Consider the following 15,917-nt stretch of genomic DNA (forward strand, 5'->3'; position numbering starts at 1 on the left):
TGTATCACGGAGAGGACTATTGTTTGTCAGTTTGTGCGACGATCGGCCAAGCTGTTTCTTTATAAATAGCAGAAAAGTGAAAAATTCTCGTCCACGTTTTAGCCCGCAATTCTGGATCGATTTTGAAAAATCATTTTTTCGAAAGATATTGGTTGGAAATCGTGCTGATTAGTTTTTGGTAGAGATATTTCTTGATTTTTTTGTAATAAAGTGTTAATTTTTTTTTTACGATTTTTATGATTTATTTTTTTGACGGTAGATACCATAGTCTTATAGATCATACTAAAATATTACGACCTACGTCATGTCGCTTAATGTTAAAAAATCGTCAAAGTTCGCAAAATTTAGTATCGTTTTTTTGGCATTTGTCGAAATTAGACCTTTCATCGACGTTTACTTAAAAACGCCTGAACCGATTTCAGAAATTCAAAAACCATTTGATGTTTCTCAATGAGGACTATTGCTTGTCAGTTTTGTACGACGACCTGACGAGCCGTTTCTTTGTAATTTGCAAAAAAGTGTTAAAATTTTCGCTCACATTTAAGCTCATACTACCGAATCGATTTTAAAAAACCAAAAACTGTTCGAAAGATATTAGTTGGGAATGATACTGATTAGTTTTAGGTAAAAATCTACCAAGCCGTTTTTTTGTAATTAACTGTTGAAAAAAAAATTTAAGCCGATTTTTATGGAACTTTTTTTTGGCGATATATCATGGTTTTATAGAACTTACTGAAATATTACGGTCCTACGACTAGTAGTTTAATTTTAAAAATTCAACATAGTTTGGAAAATAAGCAGTTTGTAAAAATTAAAATTAGACGATTTACTTGGTATAACGATAGAGTACTTGGTCTTAGTGAACATACTAAACCATTAAAGTCCTACGGAAACTGGTTCAATTATAAAAATTGTTGATTTCTGAAAATTTGCTTTCAGAAAATACTCCGAGTATTTTCGTTAACGTGTTCGTTCCTTTTCCATTATGTGTAATAAATCCACTCGGAATACTTTTAATCACTAATAAATGAATTTATTTTTTCATTGATTAAGTCGATTATTTACACATATCGGGAAGTTCATGTAACTTGCCTCAAGGTAAAATACCAATAGTACCAACAAATAATAATTATAATTAGTTTTTTATTATATTATAGATCAGCCTATTAAATCATTATTATATTCAAAGAATATTCAGAATTAAAATTTTTTATTTTTAGGCCTAAAGAGTTCACTGAATGTGTGGCACATATGCGGCTTTTGTCGTGGTTGCTTTTAGGATCTCTGACACACAGTGCTTTATGTGGAAATGGCTCTGGAGGTGATAATTGGAATGGTCTAAGGTTACACGGTCCTGGAGCTCATCCTGCTGCACAACCAGTTCCACAGGAAGCCAGTTGTCATATAGCTGACCATGTACAGGTAAAGATGGCGGATAAGAAATAATAATTATAAAGTTGACCAATCTTCTTTTTTTATATCAAATGTAATATTTTTTAGGTCATTCTAGCAGGTTTCGCCGAACAATCAAAGGCATCTGTAGTGCATATGTCGTCGTTATATCATGCATTCATATTGTGCCAATTGTGGACAATGTATTTAGAGCAAGGAGCAGCAACTGCTGGCCCTATAGGGCCACCAGGAGCACCTGGAGCTCAGGCCGAGGCTTGTGGTGTCACGGTCAGCATATTATTCGAATTTTGGGGAAAAGTTACCCCTTGTATACTGCAGCTAGTTTCGCACACAAAAGTGGTACATTATAAATATTATAGTGTATTGAAAAGAAAGTTATAAAATTTGTTTTCCTGTTATTTTAGTTAGCAGAAATGGTAAATTTACACTTCTTAAGCTTACTTGAAGCTTTACTGGAATGCAGATCGAGTGTTCTGAGTAAACTATTGCCATTGTGGACACCTGTTTTATATTCACAGAATATGCAGGTAAGATTTTGGATTTGTTTTCTTACTAAACTTTTGTCTCATGAATTATTGTAATATTTATATTTTTTCAGCTACCAGGTAATCTAAAAATGAGACTACAAGCTTGTCGAGATATGGCTCCAAATATATGTGTAGATGATAATTACAATTCTGTAATGTTAAAATGGTTGCTCAAATTGCAATTTAAAATGAGCCAGATCGAATTGCAATCATCGACAGCTACTCAATTCTATTCTATATAGATATTCTATATATCTAAATTCTATATGAAAGATTTTTTTGTTATCAATGAAAATGAGTGTGCCTTGGTTGTAAAATGTATGAGTTTGAAATATAAAAAATATTTATTGTTATTCAAATAGCTCTTTTAATTCATCAATGTGTATGATCATAACTAGTTGTAAGTGGCATTTTGCCCCCCAGGTAATTTGCATAAACTGCTCTATACGTGTGAATAATCATCTTAATCAATATGGAAATCATGAATGTATATATAAGTATACAGAGTTGCTGTATAGCACCATAATGTGGAAAACTATTGCAGATTATTAAATTTTCTAAAAAAAATATTAGAGTTTACTGAAAAACAAACTCGTGCCTGAAACATACACGAAGTGTTTTCTAGAACCATTTTTCGTAAGACTATAATATATTATAGTATGTTTATTAAAACGAATATTTTTTTTAATTTCCAAGATCTTTTGCACTTTTTTGCTAATTTTAAAGAAACGGCTCAGCCGATCGTATAGAAAAACTAACCAACGCAAGTGCTTATCAAGTTTTAACGAATGGCTTTTAAATTTATGAAATCAGTTGAGCCGTTTTTGAGAGAACGTCGAAGAAATGTCTCACGTCAAAAAGACGCAGCTCATTTTTTCAACCTTGGATAAATTTTTAAAATTTAAATGACGCCAACTGGGTCAACGAAATCTATCGTTATATAAAATTTCAACAAAATTGACAAAAAAAATTGTTTCAACATTTAAATACGAAGAAATGGCCTAGCAGATTTTTACTAAAAAGTCAAAGCAACAATTATTTTTCGAATTTCTAACCCTTTCCACTCGCGAATTCCGAGATTTATATGTATTTTGCCGCCGGATCGGCGACATCCGAGTGGAAAGAGTTAAAATCGATTCAAAATTGTGGGCCAAAACGTTGACACAATAATCTACCCTTTTCTGCTAATTGCGAAGAAACGGCTTGGCCGATTATTATGCAAAACTAACCAACGCGAGTCCTCGTTGAAATCATGAAATCTTGATATAAAAATGAATACGTCAAATGGTTTTTAATTTTTTTAAATCGGTCAAGCCGTTTTTGAGGAAACGTTGATTTAAAGTAAAAAATCTGTTCACACACATACATACATACACACACACTTTCCAAAATTTGGTCTCATTCGATTCAGAATGGCTTGAAAGGTCGAGGAAACATAAAATTTGCAAATAGGATTTTTTTGTGAAAATATAAACCAATATAGGAAATAATATATAATAATTATTTTATTGCCATGAATAATATTTTAGATATTTCGTATTTTATGCAAATACAGATTTAAAATATACCATACCTCTGGAACGACTGATATCAAAAATGTAATTAAATTAAACATAGATAACAAAATGTTATTGGCACATATTCACTTTTTATAATTTGAACTTGATATACATTACACTTGTATATGTTTATCGTTTTAGGAAAATACGTGCTCCAAAAACTTGGACAACATGTAATATTTTTTCATAATTAAATCAGTACACTATTTTTATCGAAACGATAATTTTACGCGTGCTAAAATGAAAATATCTATTTTTATTTTAATTCTAACCACCATTCAAATGGTGTGTTCACAAAACTTCAAACATGCATTTACTAATGGTGTTGCCATAGCTGAGTTCCTAGAAGCCGGTTTCGACCAGGAAGACATCTATGCAATAATGCAAGGAGAAATAAGAAACGTTCAGATAAAATTGGACGATTTACAAAGAAACGATATTGATAAGTATAACAGACTTATAAAATTCATAAACGATAATAGAAATCAGTTGGAATTGATGAATAGATATTCCCTAGCTACCAACTGTGGGGATGCAGTTGCCAAAGGTGAATTTATCAAAGCCGCTGAATTGTTGAAGCATGTGTTAACTTCTAATTTTGATGAAATCATTCTTAAAAGTTACAAAAATAGCACGGTAGATTTTGATAAAATTTTGAGTTTCGCCAATTTTGTGCATAAAGAAAATGATAACAAAAGTTTATTTTTGTACCAGGAGTTGTTCAAACAGTCAGCTGCGAATGCAACTTCAAGTGATTTAATGAACATGGCGACTTTTATTAAAAATCGTTACAATCAACCTGCGTGGACGGAATTGAAGAAAAATGTTTTGCACAGTTTGGTTTCAAAAGCAAGTACGGAAATTATGAGTTATTTAAACATCGAGGTAGAAAAAGTAGATAGAAAATCTTATAAACTTATCGATAAAGTAGATGGTTTGAGTCAAGAAGCAGGCTTGCAACTCATAAGTCTAATTGTTAAAAAAATCTGCAAAACCACACAATCATTGTATGTTTTGCGATATGTTTCGCAAGATTTTAAAGTGCATTTAAGAGTGCAAGGATTGATAACCCTATATGATCTAGGCGAGACTATTTTAGTACATCCTTCATATTTATTCAGGTACACCGTCTTTCACTTGGCAAGGGAACTACAAAAAGCATTCAAAGATCCTGAAATCGACGCAGAAACTGAAAAACAACTCATAATGCTCGCTGAAAGTCTTCCTGCTTCCATCAGAAGTGCTGCTTACTCCGACAAATTGTGTATACAAAATAAAAAATCCAAAAATTACCTAAAACTCGCCAAATATAAGATCAATGATAATTGGCAAACTTATTTATCCTTAGGAGATACCTCTTATGAGAGATCAAAATGGACATTTGAACGTCGTGCTTGGTATTTTTTTGATGTTGTGATACAAAATAGTCATTCCAATAGTCATATCAATTTTATGAACATAAATGGTTCTAATTCGACAGATCCTATATCTTTTGTTATCGAATGTCGTGATTTTAGTGAAGGTTTATATTTGAGATTGATGAAACCTGGAATAACGCAGTATATACGGGACGATGAAGGCGAACTGGGATTCTCTATGCTGAAGGATGATTTTGCGAAATGGATTTTCAAATCATGTTAAATGTATTTTATTTATAACATAATGCATAGTGATAAATATAAATTAGATCAGTTTTTTGTTAAAAATAAATACAGTTAATACAAGGTTATAACCGTTACTTTAGCATTACATGACTATATATAACTAGTTTGTGTTTTATTACATTAAAATAAATGGCTTATCGTATTTTTTATTCCATAGGACAAAATCATTATTAACTTCCCGTAGGGTAAGTTATTGCAATCGTCCAAAAATCAAAATTAAAAATTTTTACATTTCTTCACGCTTTAAAGGTTTCTGAACATGTTGGCATACCTCAGAAAAATGGATTTTGGCATACCTCACGTTTGGATATGTGAGTGTGAGTGTGTGTATGTATGTATGGATACAATTTTTCGTCTACGTTTTTGGGCGCGCGGTTCAACCGATTTGAATGGTTCGAAAACATTCGATTCCTATTGATATGGAGATGTGCAGATTAGTTTTTGGCAAAGGCAGGTCAAACCGTTTCGGAGATGCGGAGCTTAGAGTGCAAGAAATAGAAATCAAGTTTTTCTGAGAGAACGGAGTATCCGATTTAAATGGTCCAAAAAACATTCAATTTGCAATGACGTGAGAAGTGGTGATTAGTTTTTGGCAAAGGTAGGTCCAGCCGTTTTGGAGATGCCAAGCTAAATATACAAAAAATGATTGTTTTTGAGAGAACAAAGCATCCGATTTGAATGATCCAAAAATCTTTCTGCTTGTGTTGACAATTGCTTTTGAAAAAAAAAATGTTTGTAAATCAAAAATAATTCAGATCATAATTTCAATTTGGCTAAAGTTCTAAAGCTAACTTAATACTTTAAATAAATAATTCTAACATTGTAATTCAGTTTATACAATTCTTATAAATATTAGACAATGTTACAGTATTTATAATAATCTATTTGAAAACATTTAATGTTCCTTGAATTTTTCAATACGGTACGGTAAGTTTCAGCAATTTGCCTTAAGGCACAATACCATACACCACTAGTTTAAACATAAATCAGAACTCTATACTTTCTTATGCCTTTTGAATTTCATAAAAAACTAGTTGTAAGTAGCATTTTGCCTTAAACTTCCCGATACGTATTCCCGTAAATAATCTTGATAAGTAAGAATTGAGATCCAGCTAATTGGATAAAATTTAAAACTGTTATTTTAAAAATAAAATTTCCGATTTTGCTAAAGAATAATCTGTCTAATTGATTGATGTCTTTCAAACATACCTATAATACCTGTTAATTACAAAAAAACGGCTCAGCTGATCGTTGCGCAAAACTGACGAACGCTAGTCCTTATCGAGTTTCATTTTTGAAATGGCGTTTAAATTTTTGAAATCAGTCCAGCAGGTTTTGGAAAAATTTCTACAAAAGATAAAAAATTGGCTCACATATATACTCACATTGTTTGTTTAAATTTGGTGTCATTCGATTCAGAATGACTCGAGAAAACATAAAATTGGCAAATCGGATTTTTTTTGCAAAAACCACAAATTTCTCCTTCGGGAAGTTAATTATAAATAATTACTTTTTGGTAACATTTGTTATTATAAACAGATAAGAGTACGGAATTTTTGTATTTAAACTTTCAGGGTTTTTCTTGCACATTTTGATAAGATATCTCTTCATCATTTGTTATACATAAAAAATCACCTTTTAACCTTCTGATATGAAACATGGAATGAAATGAACTATTTTAATTATTCATAGATTACTTGAAAAAAATATTCAAAATTTGGAAAATAAATCAAAATACAAAGAAAACAAAAAATAAAAAAATCATGATTTTCAAAAGTCATTTTTTTTCAAAAATTTCAAAATTTCTCAAAAATCTAATTTTTTCAAAGTTTTGCAAAGTTTTTTTTAATTTAGTTTTCGGTATGGAAAGTTCCCGCAATTTACCTTAAGGTACGATGCCATACACCACTAGTTAAATTTAAAAAATTAGCTTTGTATTAAATTATTGTCTTGTAGTTTTATCAACTATAAAAGAGTCGACTAATGTATGAAAGACTTATTAAAAAATTATTTGGTTTTAAAAAACATCATTATGTTTATTTAGAAAATTTTCATTGCCAACTTATAATTATAAATTACAATAAAAGATCTATTTTATATAAATAATATATTTCACCATATTTCACCGTATCTACCTAAAATATGAGATGAACTGTGATTCTTATTTAGAACATGCTTTCAAAATCCATTTCGAGAACTCATCTTTTGCCACAGAATATTTCAGTTGTCTTTCATCATCCCTTAAATATTTTTGATCGTTTGCAAGTTTAAAATAGAATCCCTCACTAGAATCATGACATTCTATAGAATAATATGATTCATCAAAAACAAACTGTTTTGATTGGAAATTTTTCATACTAAATACAATTATATCTAAATTCTGAAAATAAAATTGCCATTTCAATCGATCAGTAGTCGGATCGCCTTTCGAAAGATAAATATTTCGATTTCCCAATTTCGCAACTTTTAAGTAATTGTTAGTCATTTTATTCTGGATACAAAGTGAAGCCGAATAAACTGCGCCTCTGATTGGTGAAGGTATATTTTCTGCAAGGGCTGTTACTTTATTTTTAGTTTCCTCGTCAATTTCAGGTTCTCTGAATGTTTTTCCAAGATCTACAGTAAGAGAGAAGACGTATTTGTAATTCAGTTCATCATGTTTCTGAAAATCGTACAGTGTGGAAAATCCTTGAACCCGTAAAGGCAAATTTAAACATTGGCTAAGGAACTTTCTAATCCGCCATTTCTGGATATCATTTTTCCAAAGTTGTTGAACAATTTCACTAACAAGCTGCAAACCAGCATCGTGATTCAGTTCATCAACTTTATCAATAAGATCATAAGATTTTCTATCAATTTTTTCTACTTCGATATTTAAGTATCCCAGAATTTCTGCACTAGCTTTGGAAACTAGAGAATTCAAAACATTTTTCTTCAAGTCGTTCCATTTATAAATGTTGTACCGATTAAGAATGAAAGTCGCCATGCTCATCAAATCACTTGATGATGCGTTGATAGTCGATTGCTTAAACAATTCTTGATATAAAAATAAAGTTTTATCGTCATTTTCTTTATCTACAAAATTAGCAAAATCCATGATTTTCCCAAAATTTATTGAATTACTTTTATAACTTCTATAAATAACCTCATCGTAGTTAGAAGTAAAAACAAATTTCAACAAATCACCAGCTCGGTCAAATTCTCCTTTTGCAATCACATCACCACAACTGGCAGCTAAGGATCTGTTTAGCAATTCTTGACGTTTTCTATTTTCATTTATAAATATCAATAATTTTTCGAATTTTTTGACGTCATGTTTTTTCAAATTATCCATTTTGTCCTGGAGGTCTTCAAGATCTCCTTGCATCATGGACTGGAAGTCTTCCATATCAAAACCGGCTTCTAAAATCTCGTTCAAAGTAACTCCATTATTCGTTGGTGGTTCCACAATTTGCAAATGGGAATTTTGAAAATTTATTAGGAATAAAATGAATATAAAAACTTTCATTATTACTACATAAAAATTATGCAAAAATAATACCAATATTGCAAACTAAATTTTTCATTTCAAATAATAATAATAAAGTAAATGTATAAAAATCTATATGTTTTTATATAGATTATTTTTTACCATTTCTTATCTTTATGCCAGAATTTAGCAGAGCAAGCCAACATTTTTATGTAGGAAACGATATTTATTAATAACGTTTTTGAACAAATAAAGTTATAATTAAATAATGTGATTATTTGCAAAATAATTCCATGATTTTATAAATTTTATACACATAGTTCTACCGCTTCAATATTTAATGTTACCAAATTAATATTTAAATAATAAATAATTAACCTGAGTTTTTAAATACTATTCTAAACGACTTCGGATGACTTTTTTTTGACCTGAATTCCTAGAGGTCAATGTCATAGGAAATTCTGATAATTAATCAAAAGCATAATAAAACGTTATACTCTTAGATAAGGATTTTAATCCAATTTTTGTTATTTTTTATATATTGAAAATATATCATAAATATATATAAAAAAACTAGTGGTGTATGGCATCGTGCCTTAAGGCAAATTGCTGGAACTTCCAGTACCCTAATGAAATATTCGAAAAATATTAAATGTTTTCAAATAGATTATTATAATGATTTGAAGTATTGTAAGTGATGTTTAGAACTATTTTTCGATATTCAAAATTTTTTTTTACAAAATTAGAAAAGATTTTTCCCCAAAAGCAATCGTTTCGTCAACACAAGCAGAAAGTTTTTTGAATCATTAAAATCGGACGCTTAGTTCTCTCAAAAACTGCCATTTTTGAACATTTAGGTCTGTATCTTCAAAATGGCTGGACCTGCCTTTGCCAAAACCTAATCACCTCTTCTCCTAATCATTACAAATTGAACGTTTTTTAGATCATTTAAATCGGATACTCCGTTCTCTCAAAAACTCAATTTGTATTTTCTGCACTTTTTGCTCAGTATCTTCGTAACGTCTGGAACTGCCTTTGCGAAAAACTAATCAGCACATCTCCCTATCAATAGGAATCGAATGCTTTTTGAACCATTCATATCGGTTGATCTGTGCGCCCGAAAACGTGGACAAAAAATTGTATCCAAACATACACACACACACACATCAATATTTTTCTAAGGTATGCCAAAATGTTCAGAAACCATCAAAACGTGAAGAAATATAAAATTTTCAATTTTGATTTTCGAAACAAGTTTTACTATGTGTCCCCTTCCCCTATACTTGTCCTTTCCTTTTTTTATTGTGTGATAGGGCCCTAACACTACAATGAAAACATCATATGGCAACACTTTCAATTATGACAACAGTGTTGTAAAAAATGTCTGTCAAAATCATATTTATTTCATTGTAAAACATTTATATCAAAATTATTCAAATATTTTCAAAATGCGCTTAAAACGTGAACCAAAATGAAATTTTTACTAATATAATACCAATGACAATCAAAATTTAAGGTATTCAATTAATAATATCCTGATTTCTTTTATGCGCAATTATTTATACTTTTTATGTAATATAATTAAATAAAGTTTTGAAATTAAACGTCCAAAAGATAAATAAAAACTATATAAATTTAACGTCTTTATTCTTAATTTTGAATCTATAGTATCTATCAAGAAATCTAACTAAGTCCTAATATCTTTCTTCTTGTAAGAAAAATAATTTATACTTTTGGAAACATGATTAAATATTATGTAATATTTGTTTTATGAATAGTCAAACATACGTATTTACAATAATTTGAACATTTTTGTAATTATTTGTTACGATTAATAATTTTATAATTAACAAAATTTCCATAATATTATTGATTCGTTACAAAATTGACATTATTTGTTTATACTATATTTTGATTTTTTACAGACTATGAGTTCCCAAACAAGCATTTACCACGAGCGGCAAGTAAGAGAATTATGTGCTTTGCATGCTCTAAACAATCTATTCCAAGTCGAAGGTTTTTTCAATAAAAGGGAATTGGATACAATATGTAATTCCTTAGCACCAGATGTCTGGATAAATCCACACAAATCTGTTTTAGGATTAGGAAACTATGATATTAATGTAATTATGGCTGCTTTGCAAACCAAAGGATTCGAAGCAGTTTGGTTTGATAAAAGAAAGGATCCTAGTCAATTAAATGTTCAAAATATTTGTGGATTTATACTAAATGTACCTTCTGATTACAAACTCGGCTTTGTAATGCTTCCTTTAAGGCGAAGACATTGGATAGCTATTAAATCTATAAGAGGAACTTTTTATAACTTAGATTCAAAGTTGACCTCGCCACAGCCTATAGGAAGCGAAAGTGAATTAATTGAGTTTTTAAAAAGCGAACTGCGAAATAAGGAAAAAGAATTATTTATTATAGTCAATAGTGAAACTGCTAAATCTCATAAGTGGATGAACAATATTAATGAACAAAATAACTATGTCATTTGAATTGACATAATATTCTATATAATACATAATATTCATATTAAATAATTTACATAATACGTGATTATAACATAATTCGACCAAGTTAACTATGTGATGATCTTATTATTTTAAAATAGTTTATTTCTGAAAGCTTTATTGTCATTGATGAAAATAGTTCATATTCTCTCAAAGATTTAAAAAATAATTATGTGGCATATTTGCATATGACATAACTATTGGAGAGTATAGAAAAACTATAATAATTGTAGTCCGAAACATAAACAATTATTTCCTAATCTATCTCTTCATGATTTCAATATTTAATTCAGACTGTTCATATATTTCTTCAGATATTATAAAATTTCTATCCAAATATTAACAGAAAGGCTTAAGTATTAAACATTAATTGTTGATTCATTTTTTCAACAACAATTTTTAATTTTAATTATTTGTACTTAATTTACCTAACAGCAAAAAAAAAGTTATGACCAAATGTAAATGTTTTTGTGTTTGATGTCTTAAACTGAGACTGTATCCTAAATTATTTAAATTATAAATAAGAGCTTCAACTAATTAAAATAATAAATTAGATGGTGTCTTTTATTTATAGAGGTTGATAGAAACCATATAGTGAAAATTTTGATTTTGTATCAAATTTTTAATATTATTCATAAGTTTTATTGATTTATCTATAATTGCAGTTGTAATCCTGCTGAATCTACTGAAAATAAATGCTCATAACAAATGTATTTTTTATTACTATTTTGCAAAGCAACAGTTCAATAGAAAAAATATTTTATATGTACATTTAAATTTATTATTTCTACATTGAATTGAAGGCAAATTTTTAACAATAAGAAAAAAATATTTTATATGGATTATAAACTTTTTATTACTCCGGCATTAAATTATGTTAATGAGTTTTTATAAAAAAAAGTTCAGTTACAAAGTGTTTTTGTAATTTTTGTGCTACATTATTAAAAATCATTTTATGCATTTGGATATGTATAATAAATATGCAACTCAGAAATTAAAGTAGTTTAGTTTATAAATCTAGTACCTAATCAAATATTATTGTAACTGAGATTTAGAAGTGTGCTTCATAATTTGTTGCACGAAAAGGTAAGCATTTACTCACAATCAGTATTTTAAGATCTCAATTATCACGGTGTTTTATGAATATTTTCTACAAATAAAAAAGCTCATTATACAAATAGAGTTTTTATGTAGTTAAAATACAAAACGTCTTCGAAATTCTATAATTTTTCTTACTAGTACTCAGAAATGTGTATGGTAGTTAGTTTTGAGGTTGCAGATAATGTATACAATTTTTTAATTCAAAGGGATGAAAAATCAGTAAAAAAAAAACAATTAAAATGTTTATTTTACACGTTTCGATATATGATGCTATGTGTCATCATTAGCAGATATTGAACATTGAAGATTACATTTAAAAACGATCTAACGTATTTTTACAATGTATTACACACGATTACAATTTAACCGAAAGTTTAGTGGTAATTAGCTCGTATTCAATAATGCAATTTTTTTATTGTTCAAAGTGTTTGTGTCGTTTATGTAGTACTATTTCGTTTGGATGTCTCAGCCTCTCGGACTAATATGTTTTTATGCGCAAACGCCATATACGAATAAAGAATGATTCAATGAGTCATTATAAATATATTGTTCTATTATAAGTCTGAAATATCGTTTCTGAATTGTTGGGGATATAGCTCAGCGGTAGAGCATTCAGCTGTATTCAGAAAAGAAAGGTCCCAGGTTCAAATCCTGGTATCCCCGAAACTTTTTTTTATTTCTTATTTGTGAAATTTATAAAATTGTTACTTATTGATACGGCCGGCTCACCTGACTTGGATATTTATTTCTAGTACTAATACAATTGACACTTTTATATATTTTATTAAATGGTCTAATTTTTAAATGTAATAAAAAAAATGTATAAATGAGAGATAAATGCTTACTTACAGGACTACAAAATCCAATTCCCAAAATTACTCAAAGTTTGCACTACCACTACCAAATTTTATTTAAAGTATAAATATTAGCAAATTAAGTATTTAAAGATTTAGACTTTTTTTTCATTTCACGTTTGTTTATATGTAAATATATATGTATATTGATCACTAAACATTTATATTTTGATTTTTATCGACATTAATTAATACTTAAGTAACTGTCAAAATTCATTGCGCTTTACACGTCTTTTTAATTTACAATGGATTTATAATCAAAAATCTACCATGGTTAACAATATGAATTTGTTTCAAATTTATAATATATAATATCATTTTATATTCAATAACTACATTACTATGTACTTATATTTAATGTTAATGACAGTTAAATAAATTAATGTGATTTATTTAACTGTCATTAACATTATTTTGGTACTAACGTTCAACTTCACTCGAATGGTTCCTTGTTTGAATCCTGGCGCCCTAAATGTTTTTATTTGAATTTGAATTTTTAATTTCCTCTATAATTTAATTTTATTAACTATTCTCTATTATATTATTGAATGCGTAATACTTAATTTTTAATTCAAAAATTATTCGAAGGATTTTTAGTAATATTTAAAGTTGTTTTTATACATTTTTTATGTATTTTTCGTATGTCAATGATTGATGAATTTGACCAACTATAAAAACAATTATATTTTCAGTTTTTATGGAAATTTTCTTTACTTTTTAGAAGCATTTTCATTTGTGGTGTTTAAAATTTAAACTGTGTATATAGGCAGAAGTGTTTGTTAAGTATTTATTTAAATTTAAATAAAAAAAATATGACGGGGACACCAGGATTTGAACCTGGGACCTTTCAGTGCATATCAGTTGAACGCTCTACGGCTGAGCTATATCCCCGGTGAGGCGTTCTGCCTATATTGAAGTTACAAAGTACATATTACTCATTCCAGTTTTAAGTGAACGATTAGATATGTGTATTTTATTTTTTGTTCACTGTATGATAATAACTAACTTTTTGAAGATCCACCATAAAATTAATTTAAAAGTAAATAGAATTTTGTTAGTAAATGAACTGCCAGTTGAGTTATGTCTGATGCTGATATCATATCATACATATATAAATTTTCTATGTTAAGACATTATTTGAAATTATGAAAGTTAATATTAACTTTGTTAATATATTTATATAATCACACAGAAGTTTACGTTTTAAATATGCAAGGTTTCATACATTTTGATAATTTAAATTTTATTTCAAATTTTGCTTATAGTTTTGTTACTTGGCAGCGTATTAGATTTTTATTTGAACTATCCATTGGAAGAGTTATTAAAAAAATTCAATTGTATCAGAATATCATAAATTATATATAATTGATTATTAAATACATTCATGCGTAATGAATAATGTTTATTTTTTACAGAATTTCAAATGTTTGATCTTTGTAAAATGTCCATACTGAAATTAAGATTTTTACATCTAAATATATTAAGCCAGTGTTAAATAAATTAATCATTCTTTAAGCTTTTATTTCAAATAATACATTGATTATTTATTAAAATTACTATATGTAAAACATGCCCCATTGTACTGTAACAACTTGCTTTTTAATATTCAGTCTTCTCAATGAATAACTTTCTATTATCTTTGTTCTTGTTGCATACTTCATATTTTGTGACACCTGATATTTTTGCAAGTAATTATGTTTAAAAATCTTACTCATTTCACACATTCATTGACTTACATTTGATCTGAGCAACTTCAACAGTAATCAACATCTCTCTCTAATACATTATTTGAAAACTATAGAAAGCGCTGAAAAATGTTTTTCGATAGTATATAATATGTAGGCTATCAAAGCAGCTATAGTTATGAAAACAGTCCACCAAACTGTAATAAAACTATACCGGCCACATTTTTGAACGCATGATAATTCTTGAGACATAATTTTTATTTTTAAGGCAATATGACACTTATAAATCTTATGTTTTATTTGCTTTAAAACAAAAACACTATCAATTGATAATGACATGTACATTCATTTCTATTTATATTTGTTTAGGCAATAAATTAATGAATGGAAAATATTTGAATCAGTTTATCAATTTAGATTGAAAGTTCTATTGCATTCTTCTGTGACAAAAGTACAACTTTATATTATCGTAAACATCTATGATTTCATTACCAAAATGATCATCAGAAAAAACAGTGGAAACTTTAGTATGTCAGAATATTATCATATTTAGTCTCTTTATTAATACTATTATTTTAATTATTATTTATTCATTCATTTATTCTATTTCTTTTCTTTAATTTCCTTTATTCTATTTTTTTTTTTTCTTTTTGATTTTGATTTTCAATACCATAACTTTTAACTTATAGATTGTATTGTAATCTGATTGTTAAAATTAACAGAAATAAAAAAAAAAAAATATTTAGTCTCTCAATACTATAAAGAACAAAATAATAAAGTCCACATTAGTCTTTCAGTAGTTCAATGCTTATCATTTTACATGATATAATTAAAAATTATATATTTTTATAAGTGTTTCTGAATGTGTTTTCCAAATTCATCCTTTTCTAAAAATGTATCACTACAAAAAAGTGCATTTCAAAAGCTTTTCTTTATAATGGAGTTTCATATGTTTTTTTAAGCCATACAAGCCAGTATACGTTTTATCACAAAGTTTACATTCATAAGGCCTTTCCTCGGTGTGAACTGTTATGTGTGATTTTAATTCCTGAATATCACCAAAAGTTTTATCACAAAATTTGCAATAAAAAGGCCCCCCAGTATGAATTTGAATATGTCTTTCGAAGGT

The 15,917-nt window shown here is 28.2% G+C and overlaps 1 protein-coding gene and 1 non-coding gene across 2 annotated transcripts; one reads left to right on the plus strand and one right to left on the minus strand.

The window, feature by feature from the left end:
* Window positions 1–10,081: 10,081 nt before the first annotated feature.
* On the plus strand, window positions 10,082–11,133 carry LOC113378586 (josephin-1-like). Its single transcript, XM_026619132.1, has 2 exons — window positions 10,082–10,148; window positions 10,558–11,133. Exon 2 carries the CDS (start codon window positions 10,561–10,563, stop codon window positions 11,131–11,133), a length of 573 nt encoding a protein of 190 aa, XP_026474917.1. The 5' UTR covers window positions 10,082–10,148; window positions 10,558–10,560.
* A 2,786-nt stretch (window positions 11,134–13,919) lies between these two features.
* Window positions 13,920–13,994, minus strand: Trnai-gau. Its single transcript has one exon. It is a non-coding gene; the product is annotated as a tRNA-Ile (tRNA).
* Between the last annotated feature and the right edge of the window lie 1,923 nt (window positions 13,995–15,917).

The sequence above is a fragment of the Ctenocephalides felis genome, unplaced genomic scaffold (genome assembly GCF_003426905.1).
Source record: "Ctenocephalides felis isolate EL2017-DRISC unplaced genomic scaffold, ASM342690v1 CF-g0.4_SCAFFOLD_00845, whole genome shotgun sequence".
In the NCBI taxonomy this organism is placed as follows: Eukaryota; Metazoa; Arthropoda; class Insecta; order Siphonaptera; family Pulicidae; genus Ctenocephalides; species Ctenocephalides felis.